At 41.8% G+C, this 21,751-nt stretch overlaps 1 protein-coding gene and 1 long non-coding RNA gene across 4 annotated transcripts in view; one reads left to right on the forward strand and one right to left on the reverse strand.

The window, feature by feature from the left end:
- LOC116571160 overlaps positions 1 to 2,504 on the reverse strand; it is a 54,414-nt gene extending 51,910 nt beyond the window's left edge. For both annotated transcript variants that reach the window (XR_004277742.1, XR_004277741.1), the window contains exons 1-2: positions 2,394 to 2,504; positions 156 to 337 (exon numbers count right to left, since the gene is read on the reverse strand). This is a non-coding gene — a long non-coding RNA (uncharacterized LOC116571160). The remainder of the gene's footprint in view (positions 1 to 155; positions 338 to 2,393) is intronic.
- A 175-nt stretch (positions 2,505 to 2,679) lies between these two features.
- The window catches only part of SLC24A2 (solute carrier family 24 member 2), a 248,718-nt gene continuing 229,646 nt past the window's right edge, over positions 2,680 to 21,751 (forward strand). For both annotated transcript variants that reach the window (XM_032308954.1, XM_032308955.1), the window contains exons 1-2: positions 2,680 to 2,794; positions 4,653 to 5,737. In XM_032308954.1, coding sequence (XP_032164845.1) covers positions 4,808 to 5,737 — 930 coding nt within the window. In that variant the 5' untranslated portion in view covers positions 2,680 to 2,794; positions 4,653 to 4,807. The remainder of the gene's footprint in view (positions 2,795 to 4,652; positions 5,738 to 21,751) is intronic.

Raw genomic sequence — 21,751 nt, forward strand, 5'->3', positions numbered from 1 at the left:
CAGGTACAGGTCTTTAAAGGAGGCGTGCCTTGATAGGGGGTTCAAACCCCCTGAGCCCCGCAGGGAGAAGGTCTGAGTTTGGAGTTCCTTCCCCAAGGTGGGTCCTCCCACCCAGGGTGGGGTTCCCGGCCAGACTGTGTCCCAGCCTCTCCTACCTGACAAGTAGGAGTCTCTCAGACGCTGTTTCGGGTTTTGTTTTTGTTTCTGTTTTTTGTTTTGTTTTGTTTTCAGAGGAAGATGTTCCTCAGGTAGCTGTGGATTTCATGCTTTCGCGGAGGAGGGGAGTTCAGGATCCTCTTAGGTCTCCATCTTGAACTGGAAACAGGATCTTTTCTCCCTTTCTTGCAATTTTATATTAAAGAGACCTTATTAGCTGAAGGAGGATCCCGTGCTTTTTAAAATTCATTGCTGATTTTTGAAAGGCTCCCCTCCCGAATTACAAAAAAGAGCTCAACATTCTTAACTGGTAATTACCAATGACTCCTATAAACTCTATGTTCAAAGAAATCACAGTTAATTAAAGGGTAAATATGATACCAGCTAATGTTTGTACTTATGCAGGTATCTAAAAAATAAAAAGTTGGTTCTTTATAGTTATAGGAATATTCCTAAAAAATATATTACAATTTTCTTCTCTTAAGCAGAACCTCCAGTAGAAGATCCAGCCCCTCCCCCACCGCACCCCATGTAGCCAGAGACATCCAGTGCATCAGAAAATATTAGGATTTGGGGGCCAGGAAAATAAAGACAAAGGCAGAGTAAAAGTATAGCCTAATTGGTTACCCTGAAATCCGTTTTGTATTTAGAAAAGGCAAAATAAATGCATGGCTGTTCTTTTTTTTTTTTTTTTGGAGCTTCAAAACAATACATCCATTCCCTTTTAATCCTCAACAGTGACCAATAAACTAAGTTGCTTTAGAATTATTAGGAACTTACAGATATAATCATATTTGATGTGTCTGAAATAATTACAATTATTATGAATTTGGGTGTTCAAAATGACCCATCCTTGCCTGGTGGGAACCTATTTTAACTGATTCTTAGGTCCTTTTGACACAACACTGGTAGTGATTGGTAGCTACCTTGCTTTCTGTAAATATTTATTGATAAAATGTCTGGGATTTGCTTTAAAATGATGGCACAGGAATGGGGCGCCTGGGTAGCTCAGTGGGGTAAGCCTCTGCCTTCAGCCCAGGTCATGGTCTCATTGGGATGGAGTCTGGCATCGGGCTCTCTGCTGAGCAGAGAGCCTGCTTCCCCCTATCTCTCTGCCTGCCTCTCTGTCGACTTGTGATCTCTCTCTGTCAAATAAATAAAATCTTTTTAAAAAATAAATAAATACAAGTAAATAAAAAATAAAATGATGGCATAGGAAAAAGAGGTATAGATGAAACAAGATTGGCCATGGGTTGATAACTGCCCCCCTGGAGTTTCCTTACACTATTCTCTTACATTTAAATATGTCTGAAATTTCCAAAATAAAAAGTAAAGATTAAAAATGTTCAGCCTGTGACTTCCAAAATAGCACCCAAATCCTTAATAAGACAGTAGTCTTAAATGCCTAGTCTTGATGGGAGAAAAGGGGATTTGTCCCTTTCCAAGGCTTCTCTTGATTTATCAAGAAAAAGTATTAGAAATCTGAGTATAGAGTTTTCCTCAAAATCAGAGGTAGGGAGCTTTCTGGACATGAATGAGGACATTCCCCCAGCCCCAGGAAGACATGAAACCCTCTCTAAGATTAAAAAAAAAAAAAAAACAAAAAAAACAACAAAACAAAACAGGAGGGTAGAGGGTGAAGAGAGTGGAAAACAGGGAGCTGAAAGCCTCAAAGATTTTCCTGGTGGGTACCTCTGGACAGTTTTGGTCTTGACCACAGGGCTGGCTAAAAATGGCTTCTGAAGGTAACCTGTGTGTCTCTTCTTCTTCCCCTCTTTAGGCCAGATTCTTGTCTCTAGTCCCCCAAAAGACTGACTCAATTTCTTGTGGTCCAGGAAATCTTGCTTTCCAAACAGGGCAAGAAAGAGCACTGGGCTGGGAGTCCAGAAGCCAACATCTGAGCCCTGTGACTCAAAATGACACCATGTCTTAGGGCTCCGTTTCCTCACCCATTAAATGAAAGGTCAGCCTGCAAGATTCAAGATCTTTCCATGCTTTCCATCTCCCTACCTTCCAAACCTGAGATTTCAAGACCCCTGGGCCGGAACACACAGCCCTGCAGGCCTTTATGCCTTTTCACAGAACGTCTCTTCCACCATTACACATTACACAGCTTCCTAAAGAAATATATGACTGCTGTCACTTTTTGCAGATAATTGGGAGAGGAGGGGCCCAACACAGCTAAACCCCAAAGTTGGCAGCACTTTCAGGCTTTGGGAATCAGGCGCGTCACCGACCTGTACGATTTCTCCTCTCTGTCCTTGCTCGCCTGCAAATCCTGACCCCCGTCCCCACTGCGGAGAAATCTCCTAAGAGACGGCTGCCGGCGTAGCCTCTGCGCCCAGGAGGCGTGGAGCAGAGGGCGCGGGAGCTGAGCACGCTGCGGCCACGCTCCCCGCGCAGAGACGAGAGGGAGGGGCCGGCGGAGGCCGGGCAGCACCGGAGGCGGCGCGCGGGGCTGGCGGCGGCTCAGTCTCCTCCCGAGCCCAGCCCCGGCCGGCCAGAGCGGCGGCGGGCGACAGCCGGAGCCCGAGACCGGGCCTCGGAGCAGGGAGGCGGAGGGCCAGAGAAAGCGGCGGACCCGAGTGGAGGGCCGCGCTCGGGCCCCGCCGCGTGCGCGTCCTCCTGGCGGATCCCGGTAAGTGCGGGCGGCCGAGTCCCCGCCAGCCTCCAGGCTTGGTAGCCGCAGCGGTCGTTGTCCCCGGAGCCTGTGGCGTGCATCCCGCCGCTGCACCACAGCCTCACAGGTGGCTCCGCGGTGGACGTGGGTACCCCAGGCCCCGGCAAGGAGTTAGTTAACTCTCTCCGCTCAGGGACGCGGTTTGGAGCCCCCAGCTTCTTCTACCCCGACCGCCCTGGCTTCGGTCTCCGAGGTGGGGGGCGCGGCGGGGCAGGGCCTGCCGTCGGAGTAGACGCCCCGGAGGAAAGCTCCCCTTCCCCAAACCACCCATAAACGATTCAGGGAGGTGCGGGCCAAGCGCCTTCCCAAGCTGCGTCTTCGCTTGCTAGTGGGGCGTCTGTCCTTTAGTTTTATTTTCCTATTAACCCACCGGGGAAAGTTTGGGACCTCACAAAGCAAAGTTGGGGCGAGTCTGGGGGTGCACTTCTCCAGCAGGGGCAGCTCCCCTGGAGCGAAGCGGCGGGTTTGCATGGGGAGCAGGCTCGATGGAGCTGACCTGCGCCCTGGGAGTTGAATCTGTCCCTGCCTGTAGCCCTGGCCAGGCATTGTGACAATCCCCGGAGCGCTGTGAGTCGCTTAATCTTTGGTGCTAAGCGTCGACATCTGCAGCCAGCCGAGAATCTCTGATGGGTAGCAGCATCTTAGCCTGGTTTGACTTGTGTTCTTGCTCTGCTCTGCAAACCTGAGCTCCAGCTAATCTCGGTGTTTAACTGGCGTGTGTTTAATTAGCTTATTTTACACCTGAGATGATCTCTGCGAGCCTCTAAAATGAAATCGTTAATGTAAAAAACAACAACCGTGTTTTTAAAGAAAAATTTAAATAGGAGCCTTCAGAATATCCACTGTCGTGTCTAGATATCTAGTTTTACCTATCTCTGTGGGATAGAGAATGAAAACTGCTTGAAATTCTAGCCTACTAGAAGAGTCGGTGTCGGGGCTCTTTTTGTCAGATGTTGTGGACAGAGGTGTTGCTGCAGCTTGCTTATTGTCTACGAAATACACATTGAGTCTCCAGAAATAACCTACTTGTTAGGAGTTGTTTGATTTACTATGCTGTCTAATTTACATATGACTAAAGGTTGTTTTTAAAAACAAGCTTTAGCTGAAAACAATATCTGGATGTTTAGGGAAGACGGTCCATGTCACCAGAACATTCTTTTGTAAACTTAAATTTTTTAAAGGACTATTTTCCTGCATCAGACATAGGAGAAGCTTTTCATGAAAAATAAGACGCTGAGATCTTTATGTGTATAGAAAAAGAGTGCTGACTCCTCCGGCACTCAGTGCTTTCAAATGACAGTTTAAATCAGAAAATTGTGCCTTTAACTGGAATTATATAATTGGGTTGAAAGAAAACGCAATGAGTAATTATTGGTTGTCAAGTACTTAGGTAGTTCTAAAAGAAGTGGTATCTTTTATCACTGGGCAGTTATTTGTTACATGATTAAAGGTGGGATAAACTGATAGATTTTCATCTGCAAGTTTTTTTTTTTTTATATATATTTAACACACACTTCTACATAGTCTAATGGACATGGGGCTTACCAATATGTTTGAGTATATAAATACATGATTGCTATAAGTGCTTACTAGGTGCCACATCTTATTCTAAATGTTTCCTCTTCAAAGCAGTCCTTGGTGGCAGATGCTATAATTGTTCTTATTTCTGGGATGGGGAAACAGAGGCACAGTGAAGTGAACTAACTTACCCAAGGTCAAACCCAGGATGGGACTTTATCATACCCGCGAAATTCTTTTTGTGGAAAAGACTTATGATTTTGTCATTTACTTATCGTTGTTTTAATTTTTCTTTAAGCATAAATGTCGAAAATATTTCCCATGAAACATAAGAACCCCTGATTGTGGAAGGGCCCCACAAGCACTGTTGACTATAAAGTGAAGAGAAGTATGAGAGAGCCATCTGGTTGAGTCTACCATCGGAAGACCACCACATCCACCAGAAGACCAACGATGGAACTGCACCAAAGCACTGCCATCCCTTTCCTGGAGAAATGGTGTTTGGAGAAGTCACTCTCTGGCTGCAGGAGACATTATAATGTCAGGAAAAAACTGAAGTTAATTAGAATCTTGGGCCTTCTCATGGGCCTAGTCGCCATTAGCACTGTCTCATTTTCAATCAGTGCCTTTTCTGAGACGGAGACCCGGAGCACAGAAGAGGCGGTGGGGGCAAGTGGCTCTAGCGCCATACACGGTTACCGTCAGAGAACTCTCTTAGATTTAAATGATGAGATCCTGGATTATACTCCACAGCCCCCTCTTTCTCAGGAAGACACATCTGAGAATGCTACAGATCATGCCCAAGGAGACTACCCAAGAGACATCTTTTCCCTCGAGGAACGAAGAAGAGGCGCCATCATTCTGCATGTCATTGGAATGATCTACATGTTCATAGCCTTAGCCATTGTCTGTGATGAGTTCTTTGTTCCCTCTTTGACTGTCATCACTGAGAAATTGGGCATATCTGATGATGTGGCCGGAGCCACCTTTATGGCCGCAGGGGGCTCTGCCCCTGAACTTTTCACATCTCTCATAGGGGTATTTATTGCTCACAGCAATGTTGGCATAGGCACAATCGTGGGCTCAGCGGTGTTCAATATCCTCTTTGTGATTGGCATGTGTGCTCTGTTTTCTAGAGAAATCTTAAACCTGACATGGTGGCCGCTCTTTCGGGATGTGTCCTTCTACATCGTTGACTTGATCATGCTGATCATATTTTTCCTGGATAATGTTATCATGTGGTGGGAAAGCTTGCTTCTTTTGACAGCTTACTTTGGCTATGTGGTTTTCATGAAATTCAACGTCCAAGTAGAAAGATGGGTGAAGCAAATGATAAACCGCAATAAAGTCGTCAAGGTGACAGCTCCAGAGGCCCAAGCGAAGGTTGGTGGTGGTCATTGTTTATTTAATGTTCTGAATGATTATGTATTTGGGATCTACCACTTTCTTAATGGGATGGGGTTTGGGGCTAACGTGGGTAGCACATTGCTTTCTGCAGTTCTGTGATAGCCAGACTGACGGGGCAGTGGGAAACATAATTTGGGGATATTCTGGTGGATGTCTCCTGAATTCCCAAGCTCCTGGCTTCCGAGTCAAGCATTGATGAGTACAGGTTACGTAAGTATCCCAGAGTGGACTCAACAGTTATTTGCTTCTGGAAGTAGGCATAATGATTTTGTCAGCAATTTAATTTTCACAGGAGTGTGTGTGTGTGTGTGTGTGTGTGTGTGTGTGTGTGTAACTCAGCAAGTTGCAGGTTTTTTTTTTTTAAAGTAGGTGTGTGACAATGATCAAGAACCCTCTTTTTAAAGACATTTAAGGAAGAAAGTTTGCTTGTGTCATCAGAGCTGTACCTTTAAGTGAGCAGCAGGTCCCAAAAGGACTGGTCATTGGAAATGGTCACAGCCATTTTTCTTAATCCACGCAATGATCTTCAGACCGCTTGACCAGGAGCTGATGGAAATCCATGAGAGGGAGTCATTGCCAAGCCCTGCTGTCTGCCTCTATGGCTTGATGGCCCACTTTGCATGCCGTGATAAATATGATGCAAAATAATTTTACAGTAGAATTTGAGGGAGTTTCATGATAAGAGTGGCCATCCTTCCACTTTAGATGGTGAGCACATTGGTATAGGGCTGTGAATGAATTGCTCTGCAAAAAGGTAAACCAATTTTTAAAAATAATGGATAAACAAAACCAAAAAATCTTGGGTTAAGTATATAAGGAAGTTCTGATTTATATCCTAACATTGGAATGTTGTCTCTGAATGTGATTTTAAACAGAAAACCAAAATACATATGCAGCTTTTTCATACGAGCATCTGGGGGAAATCTCATGTATGCAAAAAACAGATGTTGAGTGGAGGGTGAGATATTTTATCAAAAAAAAAAAAGATATTAACTTAGCATAATTCCTTTATGTTCAGATTGGATGACCACTCATCATTTTTGTAGCAAGCATGACATGGAAGCAAAAAACAAAAACAAACAAACAAAAAACCCAAAAAACGAAAATGCCAATAATACTATTTATTATGTGTAAAAGAAAAATGTTTTCTACTATATTTTTTCTGACATTTCACTCAGCCAATGGTTGGTTGTTAGAAACTGTAGCAAAAAAAAAAAAAAAAAGTTATTTAGCAATAGACATGGAAAGTAAGCATTCAGATGTTAGAACCGAATATATATCCTTACGGGCATCATTGGACCCCTCTTCCTGCTCTAATTTTGTAGCCAAATGGATGATCCCTCAAGCCTGATTGCTAGTTTGAGAAGTTCACATTAATAATCTTTGTGTTTATTTCAATTAGAGTACTTAATAATTGCCAAGGGAAGGGCATATTTGTTTAGAGTAAAGGAAACAATTTGTCGTCTTACAAATACACATCAAGGGTAAAAAGTATTTTCGAGAGCTCAGTATATTTTTGTTTTGTTTCACAACAGTGGAACTTCAGTAAATCACAGGTTCTGCTGAAGGTTATACTGACAACAGTTATAAAGGAATTTACAGAGCAATCCAAAGGTATATTTAGATAATTGATAAAGGAATTTACAGAGCAATCCAAAGGTATATTTAGAATGCAGGGGGATTTTATATTCTGATTTGAGGAGGAGCTGGTTCTGCACGTTGGAAATAAGTTTTTAAATACAGTTTACAAGAAATATTTAATCAATTATAAACCATGCATTAAAGGAGCTCTGGCAGGATCTTTACCTATACAGTAGGTGACTCTTATGTCATTTTTGTACTTGAAAGTCAGCAGCTTAGGCTGACAATCCTTAGCAGTTGTTATGCAAATCCATAATTCAGTGCTATGCTTAATATTGTACAGTTTTTAAATTTAGAAATTCTGGGTTTACCTAGTTTAAAAAGGAAGTAGATTGGATTCATGTCTATTTCTCCTGTTTTTTAATTTTTCCTCCAAACTATGTTGACTGTAGTATTTACCTTATTAGCACTAAGTAGCTTTAATTTATTCCTTTTAATTGTTATTATTTCTTTTGGCATTCATTAACTACATTGAACTATAAATTATCATGAGAATAGAATTTTTTAAAACATAGCTATGTCTTGTTTGGTGTTCCTCAAAAATGCTAGAATACATTTCTTAGGGGGAACAGTGCATAATGATAGGAAATTTCCTTTAGGAAATTTCACCTTGCCAATTTCATTTTGAAGTGTCGTTAGAAAAAAAAAAATTTGCTTCAGCTGTTAGTCTTTATCATATGCTTGATTTCAGAATCTCATGGAGGTTTTGCTGCCCAAACACTGAACATAAGCTGTCCCAAAGAGGGATGAGTCTTTGAGTGTAGCCATCTAGTTCTCTAATCTGTAGAGTTGATTTCTGAAGACATATCCCACCACCCTACAGAAGCCAGTGCTTCTGATATCATCAAACCATACAGCTAAGAGACCCTAACCCAAATGCAGCTCTCAGTGAAGTCTTCATGGAGAGGAATGAGCTGTAGAAGAATTTAGGAAGCAAAATAGCATGTTTTTTGTGGTTGTCTTTGTACAACTATGGAGCATGAGAGTTTGGGAAACTAGAGGAAACATATTTTAGATGATCTTACATATATCATCAGCGGTTCTTGCTAAAAAATCATCAGCTCTGCTGCGCTCTTGGCAGTGAACTGTTTTGGAAACTATTTGCTTCAGAGGCAAGTTGAAAACTCTAATTTGGTTCCATTATTGAGGATCTATGTCATGGGGCAATTAGGAACTGGCATATTTCTTCATAGTTACAGTAATAGTTTCTCATCTCATTTAATTTTTACACCCTGTGTGTGGTTTTTATTTGTTATTACTATTATTTCTTTTAGTGATAAGAATATCCTTTTTGAAAAGTTGTGTGGGGTCATGACAGGGTAAATAGATCTGGGACACTGACTCACGGTAAAAAGGGGTTTTGACCTCAGTCTCTAATCAGCCAGGTGATCTCAGAAGTTATATAAACTCTTTGAGCCTCAGTTCCCTAATTTGGACATGAAAGTAATAATGCCAAAAAAAAAAAAAAAAAGAAAGAAAGAAAGAAAGAAAGAAAAGAATACTGCCTACTTCATGGAGCTAGGAAAATTATTAAATGAAGAAATGAATGCTAAGCACCTAACATAGTCCTTGGCACACGTGGGTTGTTCAATAAATGTTAGTTCTTTTCCTTTTATAATCTGTTCTTAAAAGTGAGTCAAGATAAATTATTTTTTTAAGATTTATTTATTTAGTTGAGAGAGAGAGAACGTGAATGTGAGTGGGGGGAGGGGCCGAGGAGAGGGAAAGAGAGAATCTCAAGCAGACTCCCTGCTGAGCACGGAGCCTGCTGTGGGGCTCCATCCCACGACCCTGAGACCATGACCTAAGCTGAAAACAAGAGTCCGACGCTCAACCGACTGAGCCTCCCAGGCACCACTAAAATACATTCTTTTAAATTCAAGAATTTCACATTTTTTAAAAAACTGGAATTCATGCCAGTGAATCACTGAGTTAAGCAGGTCATTGTCTCCCTTTGGGGCAGAGACTGTTTGTCACAGTATGATATTTATAAGCCCTCATTCACATAGAGTGAATACATGCAGGCCAGGTATTATAAACTCTAAGGAAACCTCCAAATGCATTTATTGTCCTGAAATTTTATTGTGTAGACTTTTGCTTGAAATAAGTAAGCCGTGAACTGGGGTTGAGAAATACCAATGCTGAGCAGAGATTTTTGTTTTAAGGTATTCTTATTTATAAATGATTGGGCCTCTCTTCTAAAAACCTCTCCAAATTGGTCAGGAATAACTCGGAATCCCGCAGGATGTGAAGCTGCAGAATCTCAGGACATCCAGAGCATTTTACGGTGCTTCTGGTCCCTTGATCTGTTGCTGTGCTAGGCCGTCATTGGCCTAGAAAGCAGCTGTCCATGGTATTTAACTTCTTCTGAGATTTGGCATTATAATCTGACAGCAAGTCAGCCCAGTTCTAATGAAGGGGACAGTCTAAATAAAGGCGCTTAAAGCTGGATCGTGGAAGGGTAGGCTAGTTAGTAGTTTAGGTGTGCTTTGCTTTATTCAGTTTGTATATTCCTGAAAAGTTGTTTGTAAATAGAGTTTTTGTGGTTCAGATTGTTATTAATGTTCATGAGAAAAACAAAACTGGAACAATACTATAAATATTCCTCACAAAATGGAGTCACTCTTATAAGGTGCTACACCACAAATAATCTTATCAATTCAAGTGTGTAGGTCCAAGGTTGCTTATGGTATGGCAGATTCTAGATACTCAACCTTTTGTTTCCTTTCCTAGTAAATGAATTAGGAACTTCATGTACAAACTTCAAGGAAGGTAAGGTAAGATTATCTTTATAATAAATAAATGTATAGTATTACTTAGCAGATTTGGAAATCTCTGTCCTTGTCACAAGAAAGAAAATTTAGGCATTAAAATTCTTACCTGGGAGCGTCTGGGTGGCTCAGTTAGTTAAGCAACTGCCTTGGGCTCAGGTCATGATCCCGGAGTCCTGGGATCGAGTCCCACATCAGGCTCCCAGCTCTGTGGGGAGTCTGCTTCTCCCTCTGACCTTCTCCCCTCTCATGCTCTCTCCCACTGTCTCTCTCTCAAATAAATAAATAAAATCTTTTAGAAAAATCTTAACTGACTAGATGTCTGAGAATGTAGTATATTTATCTAGGACTACAGCATGGCACTCTTCTCCTTGCTTCCTTTCCTTCTACTTACACTAAAAGCAAACGCTTTGGTTACTGCATGTGATTCAGAGAGTGAACGGGCATTTCAACAGACCCAGAAAGCCCAGCAGATTTTCATACACAGAAGTCAGATTATATTTGGCTTTTCATCCTTGCTTCCCTGATTTCTCCAGTAAGAGAAGACCTAAACTTTGTGAATCCTGGCACTCTTGAGAGCGAGGATTCACCACCATTTCCCTCCCTTCTGCCCTTCCGGCTTTGTCCATCTCCCCACCCCCCATTACTCACTTCCCTTTTCTTTACTCTTCTCTCTGCCTGTCTCTTTCTGGCAGAACCAGAACATTTGTGTTTTAACTTTAATAAGGAATGGGATTCCTATGTTGAACTCTTCTTTGGCTGTTGGGGAGGCAAGTACATCTTCAGTGTAGATGGTTTCATTTTCTCATTCTTTTATTTTCAAACTTCTTTTGTTTTAAATAACTCCCAAGTAGGCAGAATATAACTACATTTTGCTTAATTCAGGTTGACAATCATTATCTTTTAACTGGAAAGTTTTGTTTATTTACATTATTGTTACATTTGGATTCTTTCTATTATGCTACTTTTTACTTTCTATTCATTCTGATCTTTCTGTTTCTTTCTAATTTTTTCTTCCTTTTTTTTTTTTTTTGGAGAAAGAGGGGCATTGAATTTTCTTTACATTTCTTTTTCCTTTAGTAGTGTGGGCTTTATACACTCTATTTCTATTCTTTTAGTGCTATCCTATAAATTTTAATATGTATAGTTAACATAGTATAGGTTAATTACACCCCTGTCAAATAACCCAAGCACCTTAGGACATTTTAACCCTATCACTGCTCCCTGCTGTATATGACCCAAAGTCCATGATTTAAGTTCTGTCTTCATGTTTTATAACAGCTTTATTGATGTATAACTTCACTTTTTTAACCCTACAAACTAGACGTTGTCATCATACCATCGGTGATTTTAGATTTAGCCATTTTTACCAGCTTTCCCCCTCCTCACTCTTTTCTCCATTTTAGACCTTTTTTCTTCTACTGACTTACATTTTTCATAAGTTCCTTTAGCAAGAATCTATTCTTAGTAGGTGCTCCTGTTTGTATTTGCTTAGAGATGAATTTCGCTTTTAATCCTGAAAGACAGTGTGGGTAGAAAATTACTTTCTCATTTGACTTGGAAAGTTATATTCCACTGTCTCTGGCTTCAATTTTTGAGGTTGGGAAAAAAAAAAACAAAAACGCTGTCAGTGTAAATGTTGGTCCTTTGCAAGAAATCTGTCTTTTCTCTTTGACTATATTTAAGGTTTTTCTCCTTGTTTCTGGTGGTTACTGTTTTTGTTATGCCATGTCAGGTATTGTTTTCTCATTTATTTATCCCCAACTTGTGATTCACTAGACTTCCTGAATTTGGAGATTAGTGCATTCTACCAGTTTCAGCTCTACCTCATTCTTCCTACAGTCTTGTAGAATTCCGATTAAACAGATATCCCATCTCAACCCATCTACCACATCTTGTAACTGCTCCTTTTTTTCTGTCTCTGTCCCTCATTCTGCTCCTTTCTTTACGTCGACCTCCTAGTTTCTAATTTTCTCTTTAATTTTGTCTACTCTGCTCTAGAGCTCATCCATTAAGTTTCTAACATTATTATATTTTTCATTTCTAGAAGTTTTTTTGTGGCTCTTTCGTAGTTGTCGGGTTGACTTTCATTTTTTCTTATTCCTTAATCATGTGTTGACTTCTTTTATTTCTTTAGAAATGTTAAATTCATTTATATTTCATAATCAGTATTCTTAGTGACAATGTTCTTGCAGATCTAGTGTTGCTATTTTGCTGATTCTCCATCATGTAGTGTTGCTTTCTTACATATGTAGTGATTTAAAAAACAAAAAACTGAATTCCTATCCGTTGGAACTTTACTCATGGGAAGTCATTGAAGCCTGGGTTTTAAGTGTGTTCTTCTGAATAGGAATATATTTGTTCTTCAGCAGGTGACTGGTAACACAACCAGCCTGGCATCATTCTAACCTAGATGTTTGACTTTTTCTACCCATGCAGTGTGAACTCAGACTCCAAACCCATGTGAGTGAGCCAGTGATAGAAATTTTTAAAGGATTTGTGCTTACTTGGTGGTGTTGATTCTAAGAAACCCCTGACTCCTCACTAACATAGTTAGATAACTTAAAAAACATTGTATCCAACATTTTGGGGTATGATCTACTGAGAATTGTTTTTCCAAATACATGTTTCAGACTGTGGGTTTTCAGAAGATAATGCATATAACAAGAGATACTGATATGAAATTTTAACTGAGTACTCTCAGAGTGTTTCATGCAGCTAACCACCACAATAAAGCTTCTCATCAACAAAAATCCTACCAATGGCGAATTTGGAGTCAAATCTAACAGGCAATTCTAACCAGGTTATTTGGGACCACTTTAAATTTGCCTTTTTTTTTTTTAAGGTTTTATTTATTTATTTGACAGAGAGTAAGAGAGTCATCACAAGTAGGCAGAGAGGCAGGCAGAGAGAGAGGGGGAAGCAGGCTCCCTGCTTAGCAGAGATCCTGATGTAGGGCTTGATCCCAGGACCCTGAGATCATTTAAATTTGCCTTTTTTTTTTTTGAAGATTTTATTCATTTTACTTGACAGAGAGAGAGATCACAAGTAGGCAGAGAGGCAGGCAGAGACAGAGGGGGAAGCAGGCTCCCTGCTGAGCAGAGAGCCCGACGCGGGGCTCGATCCCAGGACACTGAGATCATGACCTGAGCCGAAGGCAGCGGCTTAATCCACTGAGCCACCCAGGCGCCCCAAATTTGCCTTTTAAATAATATTTTTACCAGATACGAAAGTAATATATTCATTGTACAGGATTTTAAAAACACATCAAAATATATAAAAGAGATTAAAAATAACCCATAATCTCTCCACTGTACCATCCAAAAATAATTCTACATGTTTGCATGTATTCTTCCAGACTTTTCCCACATGCACATACACACACGTATATTCACCTATGTATCTAAGTATTTAGATAAATTGGAATCATATTGGACTTGCATAACTTTAAACCTGAGTTTTTAACATTTCAGTTTTTTAAGATTTCATTTATTTGAGAATGCGAGAGAGAGAACATGCACAAGCATGGGGAAGGGCAGAGGGAGAAACAGACTCCCCACTGACTGGGGAGCCCAAGTCAGGGCTCAATCCCAGGAATTGTGAACTGAGCTGGAGGCAGATGCTTAACTAACTGAACCACCCAAGTCCCCACATTTAATTTTTTTTGTTGTTTAACTTGACTATTTATGAGTATTTCCTCATATCATTAAATGTAATTCCTTGTTTAGTATTATTGTAAAAAAGAAAGTCCTTTTCATATTATAAAATGTTGCAAATATATCACTACTATAAAAAGTGGTACAACAAAGAGCCTTACATACACACACATTCTGATTACAGAAAAACAGAAATTCTGGATCAGAGTTTATGAGCATTTTAAAGGTTCTGCTACATTGCAACATACTTGGTAGTGTTGACTATTATCATTTTTAATGTATTTATGTTTTCACAGTGAAAATAGCATTTCGTTGTTTTAAATTTGCATTTCTTTGAGATGTTGCGTATGGAAAAATACGTTTATTGAGAATTAATTTTTAATAGGTTGCCAGTTTGCTGTATATCCTTTGTGTCATTTTTAGAGTTTTTGTGATGATTCGAAGATCTCTTACAAGTGTATGTTGAGAATCACAAACATTAGCTTTCATCCCTGTCTATGATTTCCACACTCATATGAAGCCAGGAGATTTATGTGTTTTTTGTTTTAAAGGATGAATTATTTTGAAGAAGGCCTTATGACTCAGGAGTTGGGAGATGAGGTTCTCAGGGACTGGCCATGTGACCTTCGGGGGAGCCTGTTCCACCGAAGACCCCTGTTTTCTCATCTGGAAAATGGGAGACTTGACCCGGATGACCTAAAACGTTGCTTCCAGCTTGCATTTCTGTCCTTGGAAGCTCTAGTGTATCCTATGTGGAGTACTAATAACCTAATACATTTACTTAAAACAGAAGGCCAGACCCTAACCATACCCATGCCACCAAACTCTGTTTCTGAATTGGCTTACCTGTGCTTTTTTCACGCAAATGACTTCCTGGCTTTGCCAAGCAATAATCTTGCCTTGGGCATACGGTGGGTGGGAGGTATTGGTTCCAGACAAGAGAACAAATCGCTTGGGAGAAAGTCATTTAAAGTTTACAGCGAGATTCTAGACCTGCTCAGCATTTGTGGCTTTTAGCTGGGAAGACTCACCTTGGCAGCTCCATGTGCATCCCTGGGATGCTTGTCTCTCCACAGTCGAGAGAAAAGAGAGGTCTCAAAACTGGTCATGTGCTTCATACCAGGTCCTTACTCCAGCAACCCTCCAATAGAGATCATCTCCACCTGCATATCAGGAACCTGAGAGTCAGGAAACATAAGGGATTGCCTGAGGTACCAATTGAGTGGTATTAACCTGCATTTGAACTTGGGTCTGACTCCTAAATGCCTGCTCTTCTGGTGCTTCTCACTGGACAGCTGGCGATAAAGACAAGCACAAACCCCCAAATTCGATTCACATTTCGTATTAGGCTCTGTTCAGTTAGTGACTTTCAGATATTTTTTACCATGACCTCCAGTAGAAATCCATTTCCATTCTAACCCGTCATGTTGCACAATGTGTGCATGCACACAGACATAGGATCATGTTTACATACACATACAAAAATAAAATCTAAGTGTGATGCACTTTTTATTGCTTAAACTTCCCATGTTATCAAAAAACCAATTGCAACCCTCTAACTCCTTGACCCACCCATCAGTTGTCACCTGAGTTTTAAAAAATAATATCATGTTAAGAAATTTCCTTTTTCTCCTCTTCCTCTTCGCAGGGTTGCCCTGAAATTCTGTACTAGTTCACTGCACAAGGGCATCTTTCTGACCAAGGGGATAAATAGGGACAGAAAGTCAGACATCAATCTGCTGGATAAGCTGTGTGCTTTGGTTTGGAACCGTGGCTGCCCAGAGGAAGGGGTGCCTCTTCTTCATTCAGCCAAAGTGCCCTTTGGGCTGGTGGTGGCTTTGCCTCATACCCTCAAAAACTTCTCTTTATAATTGGCTGTTTAGAGTCTCAGACCGTGGATCTATGGGGACCCTTATGTGTACACAAAGGCATGCTGATGTTCATGATTGGGACCGTTTCAGGCATTTAGTCAGATCCACGTGTCATCTCGGCTTCCTCCCCCAACACTCACTGTGTCCACGTTCAGTTAGGTCACTTCCCCCCACAGATTTCTACAGCGTCCTAAAACGTCACCATCCGCCAAGCTATGTCTTGCTCTCTGGCTTTGACATAGACTGATTGCAGGCGAAGGAAGGGGCAGATCAAAGCATGATATGCTCCCTGAGCCTCGACTCATCCTTGTTTCCCAGGGAGCTTGTCATCGGGTGGAAAAGAAATGTGCATGAAACAGGGAGATGAAATCAGAGGAAAGCAGAACCTTGGCGAGAATACCAAAGCTGCATTTCAATTAGGTTGGTTTCCTTTTTTTTTTTTTTTTTCAAAGGCTGGATTTGTAAGCCAAATGATGCAGACGTGGTTCTCATGCTGGTAAAAACTGGTGGATTTGGAAAGGGTCCGGGCACGAGGCCATAGTAATGTCACGCTACATGCTTACAGCTTTAAAGGATACACTCAGAATCTGCACTGGCCGGAACCTGGAGAGTAATGTCCTTTCTTTCCCACAGAGTGTGGTCTAACCCTGGTCCAGGCACTTCGGCCACAGACATCTCTCCTCTTTGACAATAAAAAGGCCAGTATATCTCCTAGGTCCCCACCAGCTCTGATAACTCTGTGCTTCTCCATTATTTTTGAAAAAAGATGTTATTTATCCATTTGAGAGAGAGAGCGCAAAGGAGTTGGTGAGGTGTGGGCAGAGGGAGAGGGAGAAGCAAGCCTAATGTGGGGTCCCCTGGGAGCACAACCTGAGCCCAAGACAGATACTCAGCCAACTGAGCCACCCAGGTGCCCCTGTGCTTTTTGACTAACGGGAAATAAGTATATGCCTGTCATTATGAACTGGCCAATAGAAGAGGTGATCAGGTGATGAAGCCCCGAAGTTGCCTCCTTCCACGGGCTTTTCCAATTAAGGAACCCTACTGGAGCAGCTTAGTTCCCTCGGAGGGGTAACGAGGGCTGCCTTACCCGTCCGCAGACCTTCCTGGACAGGGCCAAGTTTCCGGTGCCTGTAAGTCCCTTTCTCTCTTGCTGTTGGATGGGCGTTGAACTGAGCAAGCGGGTCTCTTGCTGTTGGATGGGCGTTGAACTGAGCAAGCGGGTCTCTTGCTGTTGGATGGGCGTTGAACTGAGCAAGCGGGTCTCTTGCTGTTGGATGGGCGTTGAACTGAGCAAGCGGGTCTCTTGCTGTTGGATGGGCGTTGAACTGAGCAGGCGGGTCTCTTGCTGTTGGATGGGCGTTGAACTGAGCAGGCGGGTCTCTTGCTGTTGGATGGGCGTTGAACTGAGCAGGCGGGTCTCTTGCTGTTGGATGGGCGTTGAACTGAGCAAGCAGGCAGCCGGTAGAACAAAGGTTTCGCCTTCAGCAGCCCTCGTCCTCCCACTTAAATCTGCTCATCTGTTGCTCCCACCTCTCGAGTCGACTGGCTTGGTTTCGTTTTCCCAGGCCTCCGGATAGCAATTAAATACACATCGAACCACTTCTATTATTTTAGGCCTGTGGTAGACCCTGAGCGTGGGTGTGTTTCAGAAACCTGGGACTTTGTTTTCGGAGACTCAGTACAACAGTGAAGGTTTTACATGATGGAATTATTATTTAAGCCTGGGAGAGAGTGAGACCATCCTCGCTGTACAATCCTGGGCAAGAGACTCAGCCTCTCTGGACTTACCTTGGCTTATCTATAAATGCAGAAAAATAATAGAATTTTCTTCAGAGAGAGGCTGTGAATTTTGCTGCAGCTGCGCAGGAAAAGTGCTCAGCAGAGTGGGGTCCCACCTGCCTCCCCAAAGATGCCCTACTCCTGACCTCTTGTCCTGTCAGTCCCTTCCCTGTGCTACCAGCCCCTGTCCCTAAGTCCCGTGTCTCTACCCCCAACCCGCGGCTCCCCAGGGCGTTTTCCTCCTGTCATTTCAGGACTTTGCTGCCATGCCTCCCACGCAGCCATCTGAAGGGACAGTTGCCCCAACTAATCCCCAACTAATAGCTCAATCCTCAGTGTCCGGACTTGAACCTGCTTTCCCTCTGTTCTTGCAGAGGATGAAGAGAGAAGCAGTTTCCCTCTCTATGACACTGAACCTCACTCAGCTGTGAAATTCTCCTGTGCCCTCCTGTCACTGCCCTGGAAATGCATTTACTCTTTTCTTATGTGCACCATCAATATTTAATCTTAGCTTGTCATGTCTCCATCCGGTCATGGCTCTTCCTTATGTTGGTTTGCCAGCATCTGTGTTTTCTGCCTTGGATTCAGTCACCGCCCTTGACTCAGGGACTAACCAATCCCATTTGCAGTGTTTGTTCCCAGGCTCCTAGGTAAAAGTGCAAAGGGCAACCCTTTGAGAGGCTGGGAATGGTTTGTGATGAAAAGTCTGGGTCCGGAAAAAAATCATAACGTGAGTGGCTTATGTACTAAAGTCAGGGGGCAAACAACCATTTTCCATCTTAAGAAATAGGTCATTAGAAATTCCCCAGTCCCTTCAGGTTGCAAGTATGGGTATCAGGATGGGTAAGGGCACCCCGTTCTAAAAGTCCAATCACTCCAGAATATTCTACTCTATATTATGTTACAGAATATTATATTCTATATTCTGTTATTATAAAGAAAAATATTTATTATATATTATTATATATTATATAATTTATTATATAATTATTATATAATTTATATATATTTATTATATAGAATTATAATTTCCCACAGGATTTACCCTAAGTGTACAATTCAGTGGTCCTTAGTATATTCACAGAATTGTAAAACCAGCACCACTATCTAATTTTAGAACATTTTCATCACCCCAAAAAGGAAACTCTATGCCTATTAGTAGTGGTTCTTCCTTTCCTCTCTCCCCACAGGCCCTAGAAGCCACAGTCCACTTTCTGTATCTATAGATTTGTCTGTTCTGGACATTCCATAGAAATGGAATCACATGATACGTGGCCTTTTGTGTCTGAGTTCTTTCACTTAGCGTAATGTTTTTGAGGTTAATCCATGCTGTAGCCTTTTAAAGGCCAAATATTCCCCTACACAGCTGGACCACATTTTGCTTATCCATTCCTCAGTTTATGAACACTGAGATTCTTTCCATGTTGGGGGCCATCATGAATCATGTTGCTTTGAATATTTGTGTACAAGTTTTGTGTGGATGTATGTTTTCAGTTCTCTTTGGTCTAAACTTAGGAGTGAAATCGATGGGTCATATGTTCACTCTATGTTTAATATTTTCAGGAACTGCTAAACTGTTTTCCCAAGTGACCACAGCAGTTTGAATGCCTACCAGCAATGTATATTCCAGTTTCTCTCTGCCAGCATTTGTTACTATGTCTTTTTTATTATACCCATCCCAGTGGATGTGAAATGGTACTTATCGTGATTTTGATCTGGATTTCCTTGAAGGATGATGATGTTGAACATCTTTTCATGAGCTTATCGGCCATTTGTATATCTTCCTTGGAGAAATGTTTATTCAAATATTTTACCCCTTTAAGAATCAGGTTATTTGCCTTATTGTTGAGTTTAAGAGTTCTTCATATATTCTGGATACAAGTCCCTTACCATATATATGATTTGCAAATATTTTCTCCTATTGTGTGGGCTGTTAAGAAATGCGCTCCATAGAGGAGGCAGCTCCTAGACTGGGGACCCTAGAGTCTCCAAGTTGTTCTAGGCATACTTCTAGATACTCTAGATGAGTGATTTGGGTCCCTTGGGTCCAACCTTAAGATGAGCTGGTCTTGAGAAAAGATTGATCCCCTTGAAGTTAAGGACTGGAAAAGGATTCAGGTTTTTGTGGGGTCCAGGGCTTCCTGATTATGGAGATTGTGGGAACGTGTGAATTTACTTGAACTTTGGTCCCTGGGTATTTGTGGTCTGCTGGCGACATTACCCCTCCTTACCTACTCCTCATTCTTCTCTGTTATCTAAGAGAGTTTCTTGTCATCAGATCCCCTTCCCTGCGTCTTACCCAGAAGTCCTTGTCAGGAAAGCAGCTGGGCCACTGGCCTTCACTTCCAGATGAGAGCCTTGCCCATTTTCCCATCTGGACCTTGGCGCTTAGCTTTCTGTATTTTGGTTGTGGGCCAGTCCTGTCCATTTACCCCCTCTCCCCCCAGTATAAACCTTCCTACTCCAGGCTCTAGGAACATTTGCCTCTATCTTAAACAGAATTTTTTAAGTATATGGCGCAGCATACAGTAAATAATAACAATATGGTAATGATCTACTCCATCATTGTCTCCCATAAGCAGTGATTGGATGAACCTGATTAATGAGCTCGCTCTGAGAGTAAAGAGACCTTCTCCAAGCAATCACGCTTATACCATGCAATCGTGGTACAAAAATACACAACAGTTTCAAAGCTCCAGCAGTTTCCAAGGGGCTTAGGAACCATCTTCTCTCTTGCTTCTAGCTTGCTTTAGCTGCACAGTGACTGGTGGCACGGCGGAGGGAGTTGTGTGGCCGTGAATAAGAGGCTGGTTTATTTATGTAAGTTCAGAGGGGCCAGGCTGCTCTCCCGATGCTTATTTTGAAAGACCATTACAAATCTGCTGTTCTCGGCTGCCTTTTATTTTAAGTCCAATTAAGTGCATAGCTACAAATAGCTCTGACCTTGAAAGCTAAGCGAAGGTGAGAGGGGAGGACAGGCTCGGGAAGCATATGTTTTGGCATGTTTGCGCTCTACAAGTCATACACACTCACGGAAAATAAATAGGACAGGCAAGATACTGTTGTGCTTTAGGAGGAAGAATTGGAATGCCCTGGGAAGTAACACCACATGCTTCACTGGTGGATAATCATAAACTGTGCTGAAAATGAATCCAACTCTCTCTCACTTCACTGGGGCTCTGGGAGACAAGCCCCCCAGATGCCCTGTGATGTCCGTGACATTCAGCACCTTATTGGTATATCTGCTCAGGCCACAGCCGAGATGTGCTCTCAGCAGCCCCAGCTCAGGATTATTATTTATTTGTAGTCAAACAGAGCCTAGAGTACCATACACCATTTCAGTTCAGTTTCTTGCAAATGTGGATCACTGGAAGACCCTTCTGTCATTGAATTCTTTTTGAATTCAATGACCCTTCTGTCACTGATTCTTTTTGAGAATCTTATCAGCATGGGGCCTCATATTAAGATTCTTAAAGTCCTAGAGTTGCTTTAAAGGTTTTTTTTTCCTAGCCATCTTTACAAAAATAATATGCAATATTTTGTGATGTGCTGTGAGCTGCTCTTTGCACTTCTTACCCTTAACCTCACAAGTCCAGGGGCAAAAATACTTGTTCAAGAATTTTACTTATTCACTGAATGGCAGTTCTTTTTTTTTTTTTTTTTTTAAATGTTATGTTAGTCACCATACAGTATGATTCATTGTTTGCATGTAACACCCAGTGCTCCCTGAAGTCCGTGCCCTCATTCCTACCCACCAACAGGTCATCCATCTCCCCACCCCACTCCCTTCTAAAACCTTCAGTTTGATTCTTGGAGTTTATGAAGAAACAGTTTTGGTTTCTGTGCAAATATTTTAAAATATTTTTGTTTTCTTACTACCCCATTAAATGTTCCAACATTTCATGAGTTACAAATGTGTCTCTCTGTCCCCAGTTCTTTACATCAAGTAACGGGGGCAGACGGCTTTCCCCTTGTCTCATGGGATAGTGCAGTAATTGACAAGATCATAGGAATGGGTCACCGTCTGAGCCCACAGGCGAGCGGGATTGCAGACACAGAGAGACAGTGGCAGGCACTACATGAGCCTACCAGGACATAAGACCAGAAGGATTTCAAGCACATTTTCGTGTAAGGTTCACATACATTATCTTTATGGAAAGGACCACTCTAAGGTGAATATCCCAAAATAACATTCGTGAAGTCATCTTAGGAGAATCATAAACCACTCTCTAGCAGTCTGTATTTGTATATGGTTGTAATCTCATAAGC

Source organism: Mustela erminea, chromosome 12 (assembly GCF_009829155.1).
Source record: "Mustela erminea isolate mMusErm1 chromosome 12, mMusErm1.Pri, whole genome shotgun sequence".
In the NCBI taxonomy this organism is placed as follows: domain Eukaryota; kingdom Metazoa; phylum Chordata; class Mammalia; order Carnivora; family Mustelidae; genus Mustela; species Mustela erminea.